General features: G+C 33.0%; 1 protein-coding gene across 1 annotated transcript in view; it reads left to right on the plus strand.

Moving 5' to 3' along the window:
* STAG1 (STAG1 cohesin complex component) overlaps window positions 1–21,813 on the plus strand; it is a 346,671-nt gene that overhangs the window by 161,082 nt on the left and 163,776 nt on the right. Inside the window, exon 5 of the mRNA XM_069473208.1 lies at window positions 5,152–5,248. Within this exon, the coding sequence (XP_069329309.1) occupies window positions 5,152–5,248 (97 nt within the window). The remainder of the gene's footprint in view (window positions 1–5,151; window positions 5,249–21,813) is intronic.

Genomic DNA, 21,813 nt, shown 5'->3' on the forward strand with positions numbered 1-21,813 from the left:
TTACGTTTCATTTTACAGTACGGCTATACTGTAATTTAGTGAAACATTTGTTCATAGATATTTAAATTATTTATGGGTGTTTTTTTTTTTGTTTGGTCCCAGTACTGGGGTAAACGATAGTATTAAATCCATGTAAGTAAGTATTTTCTGTATGTGGGTGGAAGGCTGTGTGTAAATGTTAGCACGAGGGGCAGATTTGTCAGAGATGACTGGCTATTTACCAAAAATTAATTTTTCCGTATTCATAGTGAAGAAAGTTCAAGGAGGCTACTAGCAAACAGACTCCATTTCTCCACTCCTTTATATCTGGATATGGCTAATTAACAAGTTCTTGCCAATAAAGTAGTAACTGAAGTGATAATCACCATTGACATACAAAAATTTCCCATGAAATTTGTCTTTATGGTTTTCTTTTCCATTAACTGTTTATTTACCTTGGAAGGCACTTATGAGGGTATTAGACTCTGTCAGCCTAGGTCCCAGAATGATTTTTGTAATTTGTCTGTAATTTGTGATTCCGATGTTCTAAAGCTATGGGCTTCTGTTTGAGGATCTGTGGCTGTGTTATCAGAAATGGTCTTTCTGGTGTCTTGGAATTATACTGCATAATTTTCCTTACCTTCCAAATAAGGGCAGTCAGCATTGGAATATTATGTTTATTAAGGTGGATCATTGATTTAGAGCTCTCTTTTATAGGTATTTAAGCTATAACATAGCTATAAATTATAAATATTTAAAGCTGTATGTTTTCCTGTAAACATTGCTTTAGCTGCATTCTACAAATTTTGGTATGTTGTATTTTCATTATATTCAGTTCAAAATAGTTTCTAATTACCAAGCATTTGGGGGCATTTTAGATATATTTTTGTTCTTGATTTCTAATTTAAATCTGTTATGGCCAGGGAGCATGCTCTGTATTATTTCAGTTCTTCAGAACTTACAGAAGTTTCATTTATGGTCTATTTCGGTAAATTTTATATGTATTTAAAAAACTGTGTGTTCTGTAATGGATAGTATTATTTTTTATACATGTTGATGAGATCTTATTTATTAGTAGTACTATTCAAATTTTCCACGTATGTGTTTTTTTTTGTCTGTTTGCTACTTCTATCAGTTACTAAGAGATGTGTTAAAAATCTCAGTCATGACTACGAATTTGCATATTTCTTTTAGTTCAATTTTTGCTTTATGTATTTTGAGACTTTTGTTATTTGGTGTATAAATTTAGTGTTGTAATAGCTTCCTGAGGAATTTACTGTTTTATTGTTATAAAATCTCTCTCTTCATGTTTGGTAATATTCCTTGTCTTGATTTCTACTTTGTCTGATATGAATGTAACCAATTTCTTATGGTTAATGTTTGCATGATATATTTTTTTTTATCCTTTCATTGACGCCTATCTGTGCTCTTATAGTAAAAGTGTGTCTCTCGCAAATATCGTGTGATTGGTTCTTTTTATCCAGTTTGGACAATCATTCTGTTTTAAGAGGAGTGCTTAGTCTACTTGCTTGATTTTGCTTTTATTTTTTGTTTTAGTTTTTTAGTCTGAAAAGTTATATTTTGCCTTTATATAAAGAGTTTTTTGTTTGGGTTTTGTTTGTTTGTTGTTTTGGCCAAATAAAAAAATCTTGATGTGCCGTGTGCATTGGCTTATGCCTGTAATCCCAGCACTCTTGGAGGCCAAGGCGGGAGGATTGCTTGAGGCCAGCAGTTTGAGACCAGACTGGACAATACAGCAAGACCCTTTCATTACAAAGAAACTTTTTAAAAATTAGCCTAGTGTGGTGGCACATACCTGTAGTCCTAGCTACTTGGGAGGCTGAGGTGGAAGGATCACTTGAGCCTAGAAGTTCAAAGTTGCAGTCCAGTGAGCTATGATTGCACCATTGCACTCTAGCCTGGGTGACAGAGTGAGACCTCATTTCTAAAAAAAAAAAAAATTCTGGATGGACGGTGTTTTTTCTTCCTTTCATTACCTAAATATACAATTCCGTTATCCATGGGTTTGTACTGTTTTTGACATGAAGTGTGCTATCCATTCTATCCTTTGTTCCCCTATGTGTATCCTCTGGCTGCTTAAAATATTTTTCTGATTTGGTTAGGATGTGCCTTATATGGTTTTCTTTCTTCTTTTAAAAATCTTTACCCTAGCCATGACTCCGTGTATTATGACAGGCTGCATATCTACTCACCTATGTCCATACTTGGCAATGCTTCTAACAGTCACCAGGCTTTGTCAACCCAAGAAAAGGTCTTATCTCTCTGGAATTTAGTTCCTTAGATTTTTGTCTTCACATCTCTCTGAGTGCTTTTAAAAAGTTAACCGTTTTTACTTGTAGATTAACCAATTATATATGTATCATTTATTAAACCATCCTTTTCCCTCTAAAATTGAAATATTTCCTTTGTCATAGTTTAAGTTCCACATATATCTGGATCTATTTCTGTACTTTGTTCTTTTATATTATTTGTTTTCTGTTCTTTTTTTTTTTTTTTTTTTTAACAGGCTCTTACTCTGTCACCCTGGGTGAAGTGCAATGGTATGATCACAGCTCACCGCAACCTTGAACTACTGGGCTCGAGCAATCCTCCTGTCTCAGCCTTGCAAGTAGCTAGGACTACAGGCTCACAGCACCATGCTTGGCTTTTTAAATTTTTTGCAGAAAGAGGGTCTTGCTATGTTGCCCAGGCTGGTCTCAAACTCCTGGCCTCAGGAGATCCTCCTTAGCCACCCAAAATGCTGGGATTGAACCTCTGTGCCTGACCTATTATTTGTAATATATTTTGTTTTTCAGTTCCTTTGTAGTAAGTTTAGTATTTCTAATGCAAGTTCCTGTGCACTAGTTTGACTCAGTATTTTGGGCTCTTCATATATATAACTGGTCGGAGTATAAATTGATGATATTATTTGGGAATGAAAGAAAATTTTGGTCACCTTGTCTAGAGTATGTTCATAGTTCTGGGCCCTAGGTATAAGTGGGTAAATGGCTTCTTCCTCAGCTTTGTGCCACACTTTATTACACTAGGTTGCAGAGCATTTCTGCTTGTGCCCTGAGGCTAAAAGTTACTTTTGACTTGCTCTATTCGCCTCTAGTCCTCACCATTATCCTGAGCTCATAGCGCCTGACTCAGTTTCAGCAGAGCTGAACCTTGAACAAATATCATGACATTCTTTCTTTTTTACCCTCTTTTACCACTGTAATCTTCTTTCTAATTCTGTGTTTACTTAAAAACAAAACCTCCCAGACACTAATGTGATGAGACAGGGAAATAGTATTATGTACAAAAAATCCTCTCATTTGCTTTTGGAAGAAGGAAAAGTGGTTCTCTTCAATAAAAGATTATTAAAGAAGGTGTATGGCCAACCAGAATGGGTTAAAATGAAAGAACTGAGAATACTTAGGATTGGTGAGGATGTGGAGCACCTGGAAATCTCATACATTGCTGGTGGAAGTATTAATATAATTTACTATACTTTTTGGGGGAAATTGTTGGGCATTGTCTACTGATCCTTGACATATGTGTATGCTGTGTTAACAAGTCTGCTGTTGGGTATAGAAAACAGAAAAGAGTGTTTATATCCATCAGAAGGTGTGTACAGTTATGTTTATGATAACCCTAAATTGGAAACATCACTCATGTCCATCAACAATAAAATGAGTAATAAATTGTGGTATAGTCATACAATGAAATACTACCCATCAGTTCAAAAGGGAATTAGTAATATATATAAAAATATGGCCGAATCTTACTGATACAACTTTGCTTGAAAGAAGTCAAACGCAAGAGATAACACCATTTATATGATTTTCAAAAACATATCAAACTAATTTATGGTAACAAGCATTAGAATAATACCCTTTGTGCTAGGGAGGTAACTGACTAGAAAGGAGCATGTTTCAATTCTGAAAATGTTTTATGTCTTCATCTTGGTTATGGTTACATTGGTGTATGTATAACCAAAGATTTGTGCATTTTACTATATATAAATGTATATCAATACACATAATTTAAAAAAAATTATATTTTTATACATTTCCTTTGACCCCTACCCATGAAAATCTCAATCCTGCCCACTGGACTGCTAACTGGAATCGCATTGAATTTGCCTCATGAGTTGAGAAAACTTAGACTTTATTGATACTGTACTCTTTCTTTCTTTTTTTTTGTAATTCAGAACTTGATGCTTATTGGGGGCATTTGTTTTTATATCCTGTAAGTTTTTATAATTTTCCTTGTTAAGAATTCTCTTGAATTTATTCTTAGGTATTTTTAGTTGTGAACAGGCTACTCATCCATTTATGTTTCCTAGTTATTGCAGTATTAAAAAGTTATTTTGTACATTTATCTTTTGTCAGCCACCTTGTCAAATTTTTCTGTTATTAACCTTTTGAATCACTTTAATAGAGACTGTTAGGTTTTCTTATCTGTAGGAGTGGAGAAATGTCTTTACTAATATTTTCCTAGTTTTTGCAATAACTAAAAACTTTAAACCTATGTTAAATGGTTAGAGAGTTATCCTTACCTTGTTCTTTGAAGTTGAAATGCCTTAAGTATTTCAAGACCAAATATATTTTAGTCTTTGTCTTTATCTTCTTTAAGTAGATTCCATCTAACCCTAGTTTTCCTAGAAATGTTTTATTGAGATTGGCAGTAGAATTATATCAGATATCTTTTTCACATCTAGTAATATAATCATTTTATTTTTCTCTTTTGTTGATAAATTCAGGTATTTGATTTCATATTCTTGAATTCCTGAAAAAAATGCATTTTATTATATATGATATGTGGTCTTTTTATGCACTGCTGGTGGATTAGGTTTTTTGATACACAGAAAGTTTATTTGTATGTGTAAGTGAAGTTTGAATATTGTTATCTATACTTGTTTAATAATTATCAGACTTCATGGAATTGGAAAGGTCAGTTTTGTGTTATGCTGTATTGTGAACAAATCTCTGAAACCTAGTAACTTACCTTTTATTAGCTTTTAAAAATGGGGGAATCTCTACTTTTATTAGGGTACAGAGAAATAACTTCAGGTAAGTAATTTTCCTGTTCACACAACACACAAACCACACAAACTTTTTTGAAAATTTATTTGCTATAATACTAAATTTTTTTCAAGTTTTCATTTTTATTTTTTTTCCACAGTCCGTGGTGGATGACTGGATTGAATCATATAAACAAGACAGGGACATCGCACTTCTGGATTTAATCAACTTTTTTATCCAGTGTTCAGGATGTCGAGGTACATAATGTTGGAATAAATGATGTACATTGAGCCTGTCAGCCCAGCACTATGACTTTTTACTTCACCTACTGCTAGTCATATATAATTCATCCTAAAATTATGTGGTAATCTGTTTCTCATAGAGAAAATTATTCCTAAATTATTTAGGGATATTCCATTTTTGTTCTGGTTCAGTTTTGTTCCTATAAAGTAATATATTTCTGTTTATGAAATTTGAGGAAGAAATCTAAAATTCAGTAGCTTTATGAATTTATTTTTTAGCTCATAAGTTCTTATAATTTTTACTCATATTATTTGTATATATGCTTCATGTTAGAAAGTGTGCTAGTTGTTCACATTCATTATTTTGTATCCTTGCCAGTAATTTGGCCCTTATTTTTAAATACTTGAAGCTCAATTAATTTACTTAAGATAACATTAGTAGCAGAATCAGATGTCTTAAGTTTACAACAGTAAGACATTTAAAGTGAAATTTTATTTTTATCATTTTAATAGATATTTTTCTCCTAGAATTCATAAATCTTAGGTTAAATTATACTACATGGGGGAAATTAGTTGTTAAATGATCATTCTCTGCTTTCTAATATAGAAAGAATAGTAAATCTTTTATTGAGATCACTGATCATAAAGGTTTCTTAAAGGCTTGCTTATTTATGTCCCACATATCTCTTACCATATTGACATAGGTGGTTTATCAAATATTTACAGAGCACCTCCCTTGTACCTGATACTGTGCCAGGGTATACAAAGGTTATCAAGGCTGTTTCTGCCCCTAGAAAGTATTATGGTACATGTAATTTTTTTAAAAGAGTTGTTATTGTGAGGAACAAGGAGGGAAATATACAAATAGTTAAGTAAAGTGCCCAGAGTTACGATAAGAGTAATAAAACTGGTTACTGTTTAACAACTGTTTAGTACCAAGCTATGTGTTTTACATACATTAGCTCCATTTAATCTTTGTTAACAATCCTATCAGGCACATATGATTCTTTATTTTGTAGATCAGGAAACTGAGATGAAGGATTTAGGTAGTTTATTTCAAGTCACACAGTAAGTGCCAAACTTAAGATTCAGAATCAGGGTGTCTTAGCTGGAATCTGTATCTCTAATCACATAACACTATGGGAATAACAAGGAAGGGATGCTAATCCAGCCCAGGTTGTGTGAATGTAGAGAGATTGTAAAAAGTACATCCTAGAGAATGCAAACTCCAAGATGAGATTAAAGATGAGTTAAAGGGAGGAGAAAGACAAAAAGGTAACAGATTGTGCAAAAAGGCCTTAAGACAAGAAAGCTTTAAAGAAGGCATAGAGTTCTGTGGCTGAATCCTAGAGTATGGAGAGGGGTAGGGAACCTGCAGCCTTGGTGCCACATGTGGCCCCTAGGTTATTTGAAAGTAAGAGAATTTATCCATTTTAAAGCCTTAAAATAGGCGAGGCATGTGCTGATTATGTATTTTATATAAATTTTGTCATCTAGCCCTGTTAATGAATAGTCCTGTTGGATTGGGTTTTAATTTTACAACAACTAGTAGTTTTTAAAATTTTTCTTTTTGAAATCTATTCCCATGGTTCAGAAAACCAAAAAAATTTAAAAGTTATATAATAACGTCTTTACCACTTCTGCCTTCCCGTCCATCTACACACAGTTAACTGTTCTTAACTAGTTTGTTGTATATCCTCCATTCTGCCTGCCTATTTAATTTCCATACCTATAGTTAGGAACATATATACTCTTTCCTTCCTTCCCCAACTATCTTACACAGAAAATACTGATGTATACAGATCTTTCTCCTCCTTTTTTTTTTTTTTTTTAATACAGCATTGTTGTATTCCTTTTTGTATGTATACAATGTATATACAAGAATTTAACTAATCTTCTGTTAAAAGATCATTGCATTATTTGTAGTTTTCTATTACAGACAGTATTGTAATGAGTAATTTTGTGTATACCATATTTGCTCTTTATGAAAGAATGTCTGTAGGGAAGTGTATTTGTTATTATATTAAATATTGCCCAATTGCCAGCTATAGGAATTCTACTCCCTTTTACTCTCATCAGTAATGTATTAAAATATGTTTCTTCTTAGCCTTTTCAACAAAGTGTATTTCAAGCTTTTTGATTAGTTTTATGAATGATTTAAAAATAATAGTGGGTTTTTTTGTTAAAGTGCTATGAAATTCACATAACATAAAACCATTTTAAATTGTACAATTCAGTGGCATTTAGTACATTTATCATGTTGTGCATCTGTCTTCATTTGGGTTGCTATAACAAAGTACCATGGACTAGGTGGCTTACAAACAAAAAAAGTCTATATCTCACAGTTCTGGAGGCTGGAAGTCTGAGATCAGGGTGCCAGAAGAGGGTGAGGGCCCTCTTCTAGATTGTACTCTATAGTCTTTTAGTTGTATACTCACATGGTGAGTATACACCCCCATCCCCCAGCTCTTTTTGAGGTTTGGTCTTTGTATGTTGCCTAGGCAGGACTCTAACTCCTCCACTCAAGCGATACAAGGGACTTCAGCCACATTCCACCATGCCTGGGCTTATGGGGTTTCTTTTATAAGGGCACTGTTCTCATTTATGAGGGCTCCACCCTCAGCACTTTTACCTTCCAAAGGCCCCACCTTCTAATACCAGTGGGGTTAGGATTTCAATATACAAATTTTGGGAAGACACACATTCAGCCTATTGTAGCATCTCTCTCGTGTTTCATAACTTTAAAAAACACCGCAGAAGAATACTCTATACCCATTAAGTAATCACTTCTTATTCTTTTCTTGCCCCATGACCTGGCAACCACTAATCTGCTTTCTGTCCCTATGAATTTGCCTATTGTGGTAATTTTATATAAAAGGAACCATACAATATGTGATTTGTGTCTGACTTCTTTCACTTAGCATATGTTTTAGAAGTTCATTTAAAGTTGTAACTTGTGTCAATAGTTCATTCCTTTTATAGCTGAATAATATTCCATGGTATGTAAATATCAGTTTGTTTATTCATTCATCTGTTGATGGACATTTGAGTTGTTTTCACCTTTTGGCTATTGTGAATGTTGCTACTTTGAACATTCATAAACAAGTGTCTGTTTTAGTACCTCTTCTCAAGTCTTTGGGGTGCAAATTCTTAGGAGTAGAATTCCTGGGTGATATGGTAATTTTGTTTAAACTCTTTGAGGAACAATCAAACTTTTCCACAGTGCCTGCAGAAGAGTATGAGGTTTCCTATTTTTTCACATCCTCTGCAACACTTGTTATTTTACTTTTTAAAAATTATAGCCATCCTATTAGGTATAAAGTGGTATCATTGTGGTTTTAATTTATGTTTTCCTGATGACTAATGATATGGGACATTTGTCATGTGCATTTTTGCCATTTCTATGTTTTTCAAAGAAATATGCATTCAAGTCCTTTACTTATTTTAAAATTAGATTATGTATCTTTGTTGGTGAGTTCCAAGAGTTCTTTATATATTGTGGATGCTAAACCCTATCAAGGATATAACTTGCAACTATTTTCTCCCATTGTCTAGGTTGTCTTTCTACTTTTTTAATGATGTCCTTTGATGCACAATGGTTTACATTTTATTAGATCCAATTTATCTACTATTTCTTTTTTTGTTCATGTTTGTTTTAAATTTGAGAATCTATTGCCAAATCCAAGGTCATGAAGATTTACCCTATGTTTCCTTTTAATTGTCATATAGTTTCAGATTTTATATTTAGGTCGTTAATCCATAATTAATTCTTGTATGTGGGGTGATGTTAGTTTGTATTTCTCTAGTGAATCAGGGTTAAGAAACATTTCTGTTTCTTTTTCTGTGAATTCTCTGTTCCTATCCCTTGCCCATTTTTCTTTTACTACCTTTATAGTTCTTGAAAAGGCATATTTTGACGAAACAGGTCTTAAAACATTTTTCTAAAAAAGGCATAGATGCATACTTTCTTAATATGATTAACAATGAAAGCACACTGTCCTTTACATCAATAGAATATAATAAAACTCCTGATACAGATGTAAGTACTTACGAGACATTAGTAAACATACCTTAAAACATAGGAAAAGAAAACGCCTTCACTTATTATAAATGGAAAGTTTCCAAAATAAAACTATATTTAGTTGTCATTTTTTTTCATCGATCAGATTGGCAGAAGTTAAAAATTATGACAACACTCTGTTAGTGAGGGTGAGGGGAAGAACAAACACTGGTACATTGTTGGCTGGAAAACAAATTGGTACAAATATTATATAAGGGGATTTGGCAATATCTACAAAAACTACCTTTATGCTTGTCTGTTGACCTAACCATCCTACTTGTGGGATTTTTGCCTTGAAGATATACCTGCAGCAATAAGAAAATGAGTGTGCATAGTCAATGAAACATTTTAATTGCAAAATATTGGACACAACCCAAATGCTTATATATTGGAGAGTGATTGAATAAACACAATGGAGCTTTGTGTCACTGTAAAAAAGAATGAAGAAGATCCTTGTGAGCTGATGTAGGGAGATTTCCAGGATATATTTTTAAAGGCAAAATGCAACCTGCAAATGAGTATCTAAAGTATGCAACTTTTTTTGTAAGAAAGAGAAAATAATGAGATATACACGTTTCTGCTCATTTGATGGAAAAGAAATACAGGAAGGGATAAACCATAGAATAATGAGATTGGTCACGTACAGAATGTATATGTGTGTGTGTGTGTGTGTGCGCACTCTCACACATGAAAAGTGGGAAGTTTAAAGGGAATTGAGATGGAAGAATGACACTTAATTTCAATATGGTTTTTGAATGGTCCTGACTTTTGGAGTAATCTTAATTTTTCACATCCTCAAAATAAAGAAAGGCAACAAAGATGGAGGTAAAATTCTAAAATTGAATACAAACAGAACAAATGACCCATACTATAATTACACAGCCACTCTAAAGGTTGTAAAAGTATTAACCAAAGTAAATTTTGAACTCAGTTCTTGAGCTAAAAAACTAGTGTGGGGGAAATTTTGACAAAGAACACAGTGTGTACTTAGACTCAAAGTGTCTCCTTATAAGATATTTACTATTTACAGTGGGTAAAATAGAAACTTCACAGAGTAGAAACTTAATAGACACCACTTTAACCAAATGATGATAGCAAACATTGCAAATTATGGAACTAATTGACAGTATGTGTTTTTTGATATGCACTTAGAAGAACTTAACATCACTTCTGTAGTATTCTTGCCAAAAATGCGTAGCCTGAATCTGCTCATGAGGAAACATCAGACAAGCTCAATGGAGGTATATTCTTCAAAATAACTATCCTATACTATGTGAAAATGTCAGTGTCATGATAGAAATAACTCTGAAATGATTCCAACTTAAAGGAGACTAAAGAAACATGGCATTTAACTGTAGTGGATGATCTTAGACTTTCTTTTGACATAAAGGATGTTAATGAGATATATGCTGAAATATAAATTCATTCCATGTATTAGAACATATATATTGTATCATTGTTAATTTCATTATTCTGATCATTGTACTGTAGTTATATAATAGATTTTTTTGTTCAAGGAAAATATATACTGAAGTATTAAAGATAAAAGGAATATCATGTCTGCAGCTTACTCTTATTCAGAAAAAAATGCATGGGTATGTAAAGGACTAAAGAAGGATAAGATAGATGTAAATTGTATACATCTGAAGAATTTGGGTGAAGGGTATTCAGAAATTCTTTGTACTTGGCTTTTCTGTATGTCTAAAATTATGTCAAATTTTTAAAAATGAAAGAAAAAAAAAGTTTTAACCCCAAAGCCAGCATTATGCTCAAGGGAAACCAGTAGAGTCATTTTCATTGTCAAACAAGACAACAATACTCACCCTCACAACTTTTATTTAGCATTATATTAAAGATGGAAGCCAACACATTTAAGTAATAAAAATAAATATGATTACTATTTTAAAATAATATTCAAAATAATTTTGAATATTTAATGCTTATCTTGGGGCTTTTAGTGTACCTGACTTAAGCATTATAAAAGATATCCACGTAACAAAAACATTTGCACCTCCTTAATACTTTGAAATTAAAAAAAGAAATGGATTCTCACCTACTAATATGTATCGTAATCATTAAATTTACTTCTGCTAATGAGAGTTTTATTATAAACGTTTGTCATTTATGCCTTTCCCTTTGTTAATTAAATACCAAATGAAAGCTAAAAGGAAAAAAAAATGAATGTTTAGAAAACTCGAGAATCAGTTTGTAAAACTAATAAAAGCAATAAAATAACTCAATAATGTATTGAGATATGGGATTAATACAGAGAAATTAATATCCTAAGTATATACAAGAGTAGCCAATTAGAAGATATAATGGAATAAACAACCCTCCATTTAAATACAAAAATGGGAGGAAATGTGAGAGAAAAAATTCTTTCAGATTTATTTAGCTCACCGTAGTAGTGTACACCAGGATTAATTTCCAATGCATCAAGAGTTTAAGTGCACAACTGCGAGTATAGTGGCTCATGCCTGTGATCCCAGCACTTGGGAGGCCAAAGTGAGAGGATTGCTTGAGGCCAGGTAGTTCAAGACCAGCCTGAGCAACATAGTGAGACCTGTCTCTACAAAACAAACAAACAAACAGACAAACAAACAAAAATTATTTGGACATGGTGGTGCCTGCCTGTAGTCCCAGCTACTTGGGAGGCTGAAGTAGGAGGATCACTTGAACCAGGAGTTGGAGGTTGCAATGAGCTATGATGATGCTGGTACACTGATGACAGTGCCTGGGCCACAGAGTGAGACCCTGTCTCAAAAAAAAAAAAAAAAGTTTAAGTGGAAAACCAACAACAAATAGCAGAAACAAAGAAAAATAATAAAAGTACTAAAGGAAGAATTCCTTTACACCCTTAAAGTGGGAAAGATCTTTTCATGGACTGACTCAAAATTAACTCTGAATTAAAATTTATAAGTTAGAAAAGAAATTATTGAAAAAGTAAACTATACTTAGAAGAAAACCAAAACCTTTTGCATGATAGACACAGAGAAATTCAAAAGACAAAGGACTAATGTGGGACATTTTTAAAATATATAATATTACAAAGCCCACTATCTTTAATACATGTTGAATAAGATTTGCATTTTTTAATTAATTTGCATTTCAAGTTAATTTCCCAAATCTAGATTGATGTTTTATTGTATCAGTCCATTTTTCTCTAAAGCTGCCTAAGAACTACAGACCAAAAGGATATTTAGAAAATTGTCCGAAAGTGAGAAGAGAGCAAGGGAAGGGAGGAAAAAAACCTCAGCTCCCCTACCTCCCACCCCTCCCCCAGTTCCTGGCTAGAAGTGATATCCCCACCAGTGACAAGACAAATTGTCACATCTTATCATGAGTGAGTAGTATGGGCAGTCTGTCCTCCATTGACTCCAGTATCATTATTTTCTCATCTTGGCTCTGAGCCCTAAGGTGTAATATTGGTTTCCTACTTTAGCTGTCTTAAGTTGCATCCGCATCCCTAATTGCTTCCCTAACTATGCCCACACATCTCTGATCTCTTCATTTGAACCATCTCTGTATTGGAACCCACAGTTAGAACAGGCAGGCTATGTCAGTATTTAGCAATAGGCTCTATTCAGTATCAATGATTTGAGAAAGAAAGATGGAAAGGAAAAGTTGGTTTAAACACTATTGACGTAGAGATGCATTTTAAAGCTATGTAACTTCATAAGTGTTTATATAGGAATAAATTATGAGGAAGCCAGGAGAACTTAACACAGAATTTTAGAATATATCCATGGAATTATGCACAATAAAATGAAGATATATCATTCATGTATTCAAAGTATTGCCATTGTTAAATACACCATGTTGATACAGGTAAGTGTTTATTTTGGTGTATTCTTAAACCAGTACATAACTGACTTCAGAAATATCAGGGAGTATAGATAAATAATTTTCATTTACAGATGTGTTTGTTTTTAGTTAATAAAGATGTGGTTGTCAAACTTGAGAATTGATGGTTGGAAATAGCCTTCTTTCTTAGTTGGTTATAACAAGCAGTGCTTCCATTTTGTAATGGTTTTGCCTAACAGAGGATTTCCAGTGCCTGAGGGCTTTCCTAAGGGTGCAGCACTGCCAGAGAATTCATCATCTAGGAGCACTTAACATAAGAGTTTCCTGAACTTCCTTGTTCATGGGCCAATTAGTGTTTCAGTAATTTTTTCATGGTACCTCTAGGCCAAAAAAGAAATACCTAACAGTTCTTTTTATGAAGTAGTTGTATCCAGACTATTTATTTAGTTCCTGACAACTTAGTGTAACTGTTTAGAAAAATGATACACCTAATTGAAAATAATGTATTCCATTCTTAAATAACTACGGTTACTTGTTAATTTATTTGTGGGACTTGTTGGGCATTGTACAACTCATATTTTGGAATTGCCCTCATTTCCTGTTCCATATTAGTTTTCCAGCAGTACTTACGAAAACTCAGCTTCTTGAAGTTAGGTGTCATCAAAATGAATAAAATACTATAGGATGTTGAAATTGTGAATTGCTTCATACTATTAATTCCTGTGGTAACTGGTAAATATTGCGTTTTTCCCTTAGATTATTTAAAATACGCACAGTTCCCATGTGAGTTTATGTAAGGGCCACTGGGCACCTCAGTGCACAGTTTGGGCACCATGGCTTTATGCAGTATCTGGCTGGGGATTAGCGTATAAATACCCCAACTTCTTTACCCCTCAGTGTAGTAATTTTAAAGTGTATGGCCTGCTCTAACTCCCAGAGTTTCCCAAGGAGCATAATTAAGCACCAGTTACCTACAATAGTATTAATAATTGGCTAGTTAACACACTTTTTATTGTCCGGTTTTCTTTCCTTGTTTTATGTTCTTGCTGCATTGCCGGTATTTTATGGGATTGCCTCCTGAAAAAATTACTTGCACTGGTACTTGTTTCAGTGTCTGCATCTGGGGGATAGAAACTAACAAGTGTTTATTATGGGTTTTATGTATTATTAATACTGAGTATTCTCTTTAGAAATCTGTTTTAATGAATTCTTTCTTATCTCCTTACATGTACAGTTTAGTATTATTTTTCTTAAATCATTTTTAATTGTGATAGCTTGTATGGACAGAAGACTACATAAAATATGTATGTATAGGTTAAATAAATAAATCCTAATGTTATCAGTGCTCAGGTCAAGGAAAAGAATATTGCCAGGACTTCAGTAGAGTCTTCCCCATCTCTGTTGTAAAATAGTACAACCTCTACCAACTCCCACAGAGATAAGCACTGCCTTGATTTTATAAATGTTTCCTTGCTTTTCTTTATGGTTTTAATCATCAGTGAATCTATTCTTAAACAATAGTTTTGCCTGCTTTCCTTCTTTAGATAATTAACTGTACTTACCGTTTTGTTTTGCTTCTTCTGCTGAACCATTATGTTTATGAGACTCATTTATATTGCCTGTACCATAGTTCATTTATTTTCATTGATGTGAAGCAGACGGTTCTTTGTTGTGGTGGTATTTCCTGTGCACTTTAGGACATTCGGCAGCAACTTTGGCCTCTACCCATTAGGTGCCAGTGGCACATTTCTTTCCCCTCCTCCTCCAATTATAACAACCAAATATGTCTGCAGACATTGTCAAAATGTACCCTGGGAGGCAACACTGCCCCATGATGAGAACTGCTGTAAAATATCTATTATATGACTATACCACTTTATTTATACTTCCTACTCTTGAAGGAAATTGGATTATTTCTAGCCTTTGGATAATAGGGACAATATTACTATAAATTGTCTTTTGTATATGTTAATTTGGTGTTCCTGCACAGGATGCTCTAGTTTGAGGAGTGAAATTGCTGGATTATAAGAGATGGAATATTTTTAGATAATGACAAACTTTTCTGAAATGATTATAGTGACTTTTTTTTTTATTTTTTTTAAGACAGAGTCTCACTCTGTTGCCCAGGCTAGAGTGCTGTGGCGTCAACCTCGCTTACAGCAACCTCAAACTCCTGGGTTCAGGCGATCCTTCTGCCTCAGCCTCCCGAGTAGCTGGGTCTACAGGCGTGCACCACCACCCTTAGCTACCTTCACTAGAGATGGGGTCTCACTCTTGCTCATATTGGTCTCAAACTCCTGTGCTCAAGACATCCTCCCACCTTGGCCTCCCAGAGTGCTAGGGTTACAGGTGTGAGCCACTGTGCCTGTAGTGACTTTTTATATCAAGGAATGTTACAGAATTCTGATGGCTTCACATCTTTGCTCACACGTAGTATTGTCAATTTTTTAGTTTTGTCTTGTTGGGTAGGATTACCAGTATCATGTTGTGATCTTAATTTTTAATTCTTTGATTACTATTGAGATTGAGTACTTTTTCACGTATCAATTAGCCGTTTGGATTTTCTCTTGCATGAATTTCTTAAAGTCTTCTATGGATTGATGTAATGGATTTATAGGATTTTTGTAAAAGTGTTAATACTAGTCTCCTTTGTTGTTTATATATTAATATATTACAACTATCTTCTCCCATCTTACAACTTATTTTTTCCGTTTTCTTTGTTTTCTTTTGATACATTATTCCATGAAGGCAGTGATTTTTGTCTGCTGTAACTCTAGCACCTATAAATATTTGTTGAAATAACGAATGAACATAAGTTTTTAATTTTTAAGTGTAATCATCAAGCATCTGTTTACATGAGAGTCTTTTTCTAGTTTCTCTATTCTGGCAATTGGCCTGTTAGAGTCAAAAGTTTATTGACTAGAAACTTAATAGCTTTTGCATTTTCATATATCTTCTTCAATAAATGTCTCTCTTTTTCATATTACATGGCTGGATACTTTCTGGACAGACCTTGTGTATACATATGTCTTCTTTTGATACACCTTTTCATTACTTTAATTTGAAATGTTTTTAAATTTCTAATGGTGTTTTTTTCTTTGATTCATGGATTATTTAGAAGCATATTTCTTAATTTATTTAGAAGTGTATTTTTAAATCACCAAGCATAAGAGTTTTTGGTTAACTTTTGGCATTGATCTTGGTACTGATTTCTTCTTTAGCTTCATTTAATTTGAGGCCAAAGGAAATGGTCTGTATAATTTTCATCCCTTCTTTTAATTTGTGTAGACTTGTTTCAAGGTTGTATGGTTAGTTTTTGCTAATGTTTCATGAGCCTTTGAAACCGAAGTGTTTTATGCATTTTTTAGGTGTAGTGTGTCCATTTTTAAGGTAGTTCAGTATTTTGTTAAATATTTTATGTTCTTCTAACTTATCGTTTTCTTGTTCTGTAAGTTACTGAATGTGTTAAAATTCCACAACATGATTATAGATTTATTTTTTCTGGATTGCTCCTTGACTGCCTCGTATTTTCCTTACTCTCCTCACATCCTTCACTCCCTCTCCTCACACCCTGATACGTTACGAGGTACATAAAAAGATTAAACTCTTATAATTCAAATATTTTATGTTTATTTAATTTTCCTCTTTATCTCAGGCAATCCTTTCAAGTTTTTCTGGCCCACCCTTTTCTATTTTTGTCCTTTTGTTCTTGAATCCTTGCCTCTTTTTAACAATCTATAGGTGGGTTGTATTTTTTTATTCAGCCTGAAAAATGTTTGTATTTTAGTTTTACATTTAATCTTTTTTAATGCATCTAATGTATTAATAATTGCTATGTATTTGGGTTTTATATTGAACCAGTGCTTGTTTTTTGTTCCTCCTGCTGTATGTATCTGTTTGGTTTTTCTCTTCTCTCTTGTCTGTAAATTCTTTGAATACCAAAGAATTTCTCTTTTTGTCTCTACTTCTTTAGACATTTTTGTATTCTTTACATTCATTTAATGATTACCCTAGAAATTATAAAACTTACTCTTATCAAAATCTAAAGATAATTAACACCTTTACCCTTTTATAGAAAATACAAGGATCTAGAACACTATAATTCCATTTACTTCCTTCCTGTACTGCAATTTAAACCTATTTACTTCTCCCACAGTCATTTAAAAAAAATAAAATTAGTGTTTGTTTATTTTTACCTATATTCATGGCTTGTAGAGAATTTGGAATAATCATTTTTCACTTTTTCAAGTTAATTATTCCCAACATTTAAGACTATTTGTTTCTGATAGTCTAAGTTGCATTATGTTGTGCTCTAGGTATAGAACATATTTCTTTGGATTGACATCTTTCATCAGTTCTAAAATTTTTAAATTATTATCTCTTTAAATATTACTTCCTCCCATTTATTTCTCTTTTCCCTCAGGAACTTTATCTAAACTTTGCATACTTTCTTCTATGTACCTTTCCATAGTTTTGAATTTCTGTGCTGCTTTCTGAATAACTTTTTCTCCTATCTTCCAGTTCTCTTACTCTCTTTTCTTTTGTGCCAATCAATCTCTTAAGCCTTATTGCAGTAAATGTATTGTCTGTTTCTATAAATTATAGTTTGTTGGTTCTTTTGCAAAGAAAAAGAATTCCATGGAATTGTTTCCCTGTGAACATTCAAGCCTGTATTTGCCTTTTTTAACATGGTAAGTTTATTTCTTTTGCAGTCTGTGCCTGATGATTCTAATATTTTAAGTCTTTGTGAGTCTGTTTCTTTGGTCTTGTTTTTGCTTGTTCTTTTGCATGTTGCCTTTCTTCATGGTATGTTTTGTTGCTTTTTATTCCAAGCTCCTTATTTCCTCCCAAATTTATTTGAAGCCTAGGAATTAAATTACATTCCTCTAAGAGAGGAATTATTAATAGCTTTTGCTTGACAGATTCCCAGGGGCACTACTAATCGAGAACCATTTGCAACTGAATATATAGTTTGATTTTTTTCATGATTAGGTTTTGTGAACTTAGGATATTTGTTGAGAACACCATTTTTTTTTAATTATAACTTCTCAGTTACATTTATCTTTTGTGCAGTACCAAAAAAACAAAAACAAAAAAAAAACCCCTCTCTTTTGTATTTCCCAGAGTATAAAATAGTAGATTATCACCTAGTTTAGCCATAACCTGAGGATGTAATCCTTTGAGGCCCCACTTTATGAAAGAGTTGTTTCTCTGAGACCCTTTACCTCAGAACTCCAAATTCAAGCATGCAGGTGCAGCAAGTGTCATTAGAGAAAAATGATTGCAGTGTTCCATCTATATTTTGAATTTCTGCTTTTAGTTATTTTTATCTTAGCAATATCTTACAGCTTGATAAGATTTCAAATGCTTTCAAAATGTTTTTTATATTTTATTTAGCATTTCAGGGAATAGGGTTTATATGAATAATATTGCTTATAATGTTATTACCATAATCAGAGATTGTATATATAAATTTAAAGTGATTTATTCCTTTAGATGATAGGTGTGTATGTGTAAATGTAACTTGTACACACTGAAATTTTTCCAAATTTTTTTTTTTGTGTGTGGAAACAAATAATTTTGACACTTAGGCATAATTTTGCATGTTTATTTTTTACATTGTTGTAATTTTTACTTTCATGGATTGACTTTGATTTTCTTCGGCCTACTTGAAAGTCTCAGTTACTTATTATTGTTATGGTTTTGAAAGCTTTCAAATGTAGACACATAGGTACTATTTTAGGTAGAGTGAAATGAAAACCACACATAATCCCAATGGTTTTACAATTAAGGAAAAACTATTGGGAGAATGGGATAAAATCATTCAAGTAAGAAGAGATTGGAACATGAATTATTTTGGTGTATTTTACCATATGTTTTCCAGTGGATTCTTGAGTAGACAGATCTACCATTCAGAAGAATTCAAAAGAATTTATGTAGTTGCCTACATCAGCTTCAAGAAAATGAAGCATAACTTCCTCCCCATTAAGTGTGGGCTGTGCATAGTGACGTACTAAGAGTACAGTATGGAAAGGAGGGCAAAAGTTTTAATTTACAAAAGTGGCAAACTGATAAACACTGCCTCAGATGATCATGGTTAATAATCAGTCATTGATAGTACATACTCTTGACTCTATATGATGGGGAATGGCACTTATCTCTTTGGTCTTCCTTCTAAACATCCATAAACCCTATTTAACCATGAGAAACATCAGAGAATTTTAAATTGAAGGACATTCTATAAAATACTTGCCCACTGCCTCTTGAAACTTTTGTGGTCATCAAAAATAAATAGAGTCTGAAACAAAATCAGAAATGAAAGAGGAGACTTTTCAGCTGATGCCACAGAAATAAAAAAGATCATAAGAGACTATTGTGAACAACTATATGCAAATAAATGGGATAATCTAGAAGAAATGGGTAAATTATTAGATACACAAAATGTACTAAGACTGAGTCATGTAGAAAAAGAAAACCTAAACAGACCTATAACCAGTGAGCAAATTAAATTAGTCATCAAAAGCTTCCCAGCAAAGAAAAGCCCAGGACCAGATGGCTTCACTGGTGAATTTTACCAAACATTCAAAGAAGAATTAATGCCAGTTTTTCTATCTCTTCCAAAGGATTGATAAGGATGGAACACTTTTAAACTCATTTTATGAGGGCAGCATTACCCTGATAGCAAAACCAAGCAAAAATACCACAAGAAAAAAATGACCAAAACCCCTGATGAATATATATGCAAAAAAAATCTTGAACAAAATATTAGCAAACCAAATTTAACAGCATATTGAAGTGATTATACACTGTGGCCAAGTGGGACTTATACCTGGGGTACAAGGATGGTTCAACATATGAAAATCACTTTATAATAGAATACTATATTAATAGCATGAAGGATAAAAATTTCATAATCATCTCCATAAATGCAGAAAAAGCATTTGATAAAATTAAGCACCCTTTCATATTAAAGAAGAAAAATTCAACAAACTAGGAATAGAGGGAAATTATCTCAACATATTAATGGCCATGTATGAAAAGCCCACTGCTAATACCATACTTTGTGGTGCTTTTCCTCTAAGATCAGGAGCAAGGTAAAGATGCCCACTCTCACCACTTCTGTTCTACATAGTAAGAAAAGTCCTGGCCTGAGCTTAGGCAAGAAAAAATAAATAAAAGGCATCTAGATCAGAAAAGAAGTAGTAAAATTGTCCCTGTCTATAAATGACTATCTTGTATATACAAATCCATAAAGACGCCACAAAAAAAATGTTACAAATTCAGCAAAGTGGCTGGATAGAAAATCAACATAGAAAAATTTGTTGTATTTCTATACAGTAAAAATGAACTATTTGAAAAGGAAATTAGGCGAACAAGCCTATTTAAAATAGCATCATAAAGAATAAAATACTTAGGAATAAACTTAAGAGGTAAAAGACATACACTGAAAACTAGAAAACATTGATGAAATAAATTAAAGACACAAATAAATGCAAAGACATCTATCTCATGTTCATAGATTGGAAGACTTAATATTGTTAAAATGTCCATACTACCCAAAGTGAGCTATAGATTCAATGAAATGACTGTCGAAATTCCAATGGCATTTTTTTGCAGAAATAGAAAAAAGAATTCCAAAAACTCTAATAGCCAAAAGAGTCTTGGGATGGAAGAACAAAGCTGGAGGCACCATACCTCCTGATTTCAAAATATACTACAGAATTTAAGTAATTGAAATAGTATAGTACTGGCATGAAGACAGACATGGAGACCAAAGTAGCCTGGACGTAAATTCATACATACATGGTCAACCTAACTTTCAACAAGGGTGTCGAGAATCACAGTGGGGAAAGGATATTCTCTTTAACAAATGGCATTTGGGAAACCTGGATGTGCACATGGCAAATGAATGAAATTGGACCCTTACACCATACACAAAAATCAACTCAAAATGGATTAAGTAATTAAAAGTTAAGACCTGAAACTGTAAGACTCCTGAAAGAAAACATTGGGGGAAAGCTTCATGACATTCTTCTTGGCAATGAATTCATGGATATAACACCAAAAAATGTCAGTAAGCAGATGAATGGATAAAGAAAATGTGGTATACATATACGTACAATAGAATATTACTGAGCCTTTAGAAAGAAGAAAATCCTCCAATATGTGACAAAATGGATGAATCTGGAAGACATACTAAGTGAAGTGAAATAAACCAGTCACAAAAAGACAAATACTAAAACTATGTGATTTCTCTTATCTGAAGTGTCTCATAGAAGCAGAGAACAGAATGATGATTGCCAGGGACAGTGGGGAGGGAAAAATGGAGAGTTGCTAATTAATATGTATACAATTTCAGTAATTCAAAATGAATAAATCCTAGAGATAAACAGTCTGAGACAGTGTCACAGTGTAGAGGAATCTAAGGAGATGTGACAACTTCCACCTTCTGTGATATTTTGGATGGGATCTAGGAAGAGAAAAATGACATTAGGTAAAAGCTAAAGAAATCTGAATAAAGTACAGGCTTTAGTTATTAATGTTACCAATATTGGCTCAGTTGTGACAATTGTACTACACTAATGTTAGATATGAGTAAGGGCAACTAAGTGTGGTGTATATGGCATCTCTGTGTACTGTTTTTGTAACTGTCAGGCTAAAACTTTACTAAGATAGTATATGTTTTTAAAATACTACATGAATTCAATTGTTTATT

The sequence above is a fragment of the Eulemur rufifrons genome, chromosome 7 (genome assembly GCF_041146395.1).
Source record: "Eulemur rufifrons isolate Redbay chromosome 7, OSU_ERuf_1, whole genome shotgun sequence".
Lineage (NCBI taxonomy): Eukaryota > Metazoa > Chordata > Mammalia > Primates > Lemuridae > Eulemur > Eulemur rufifrons.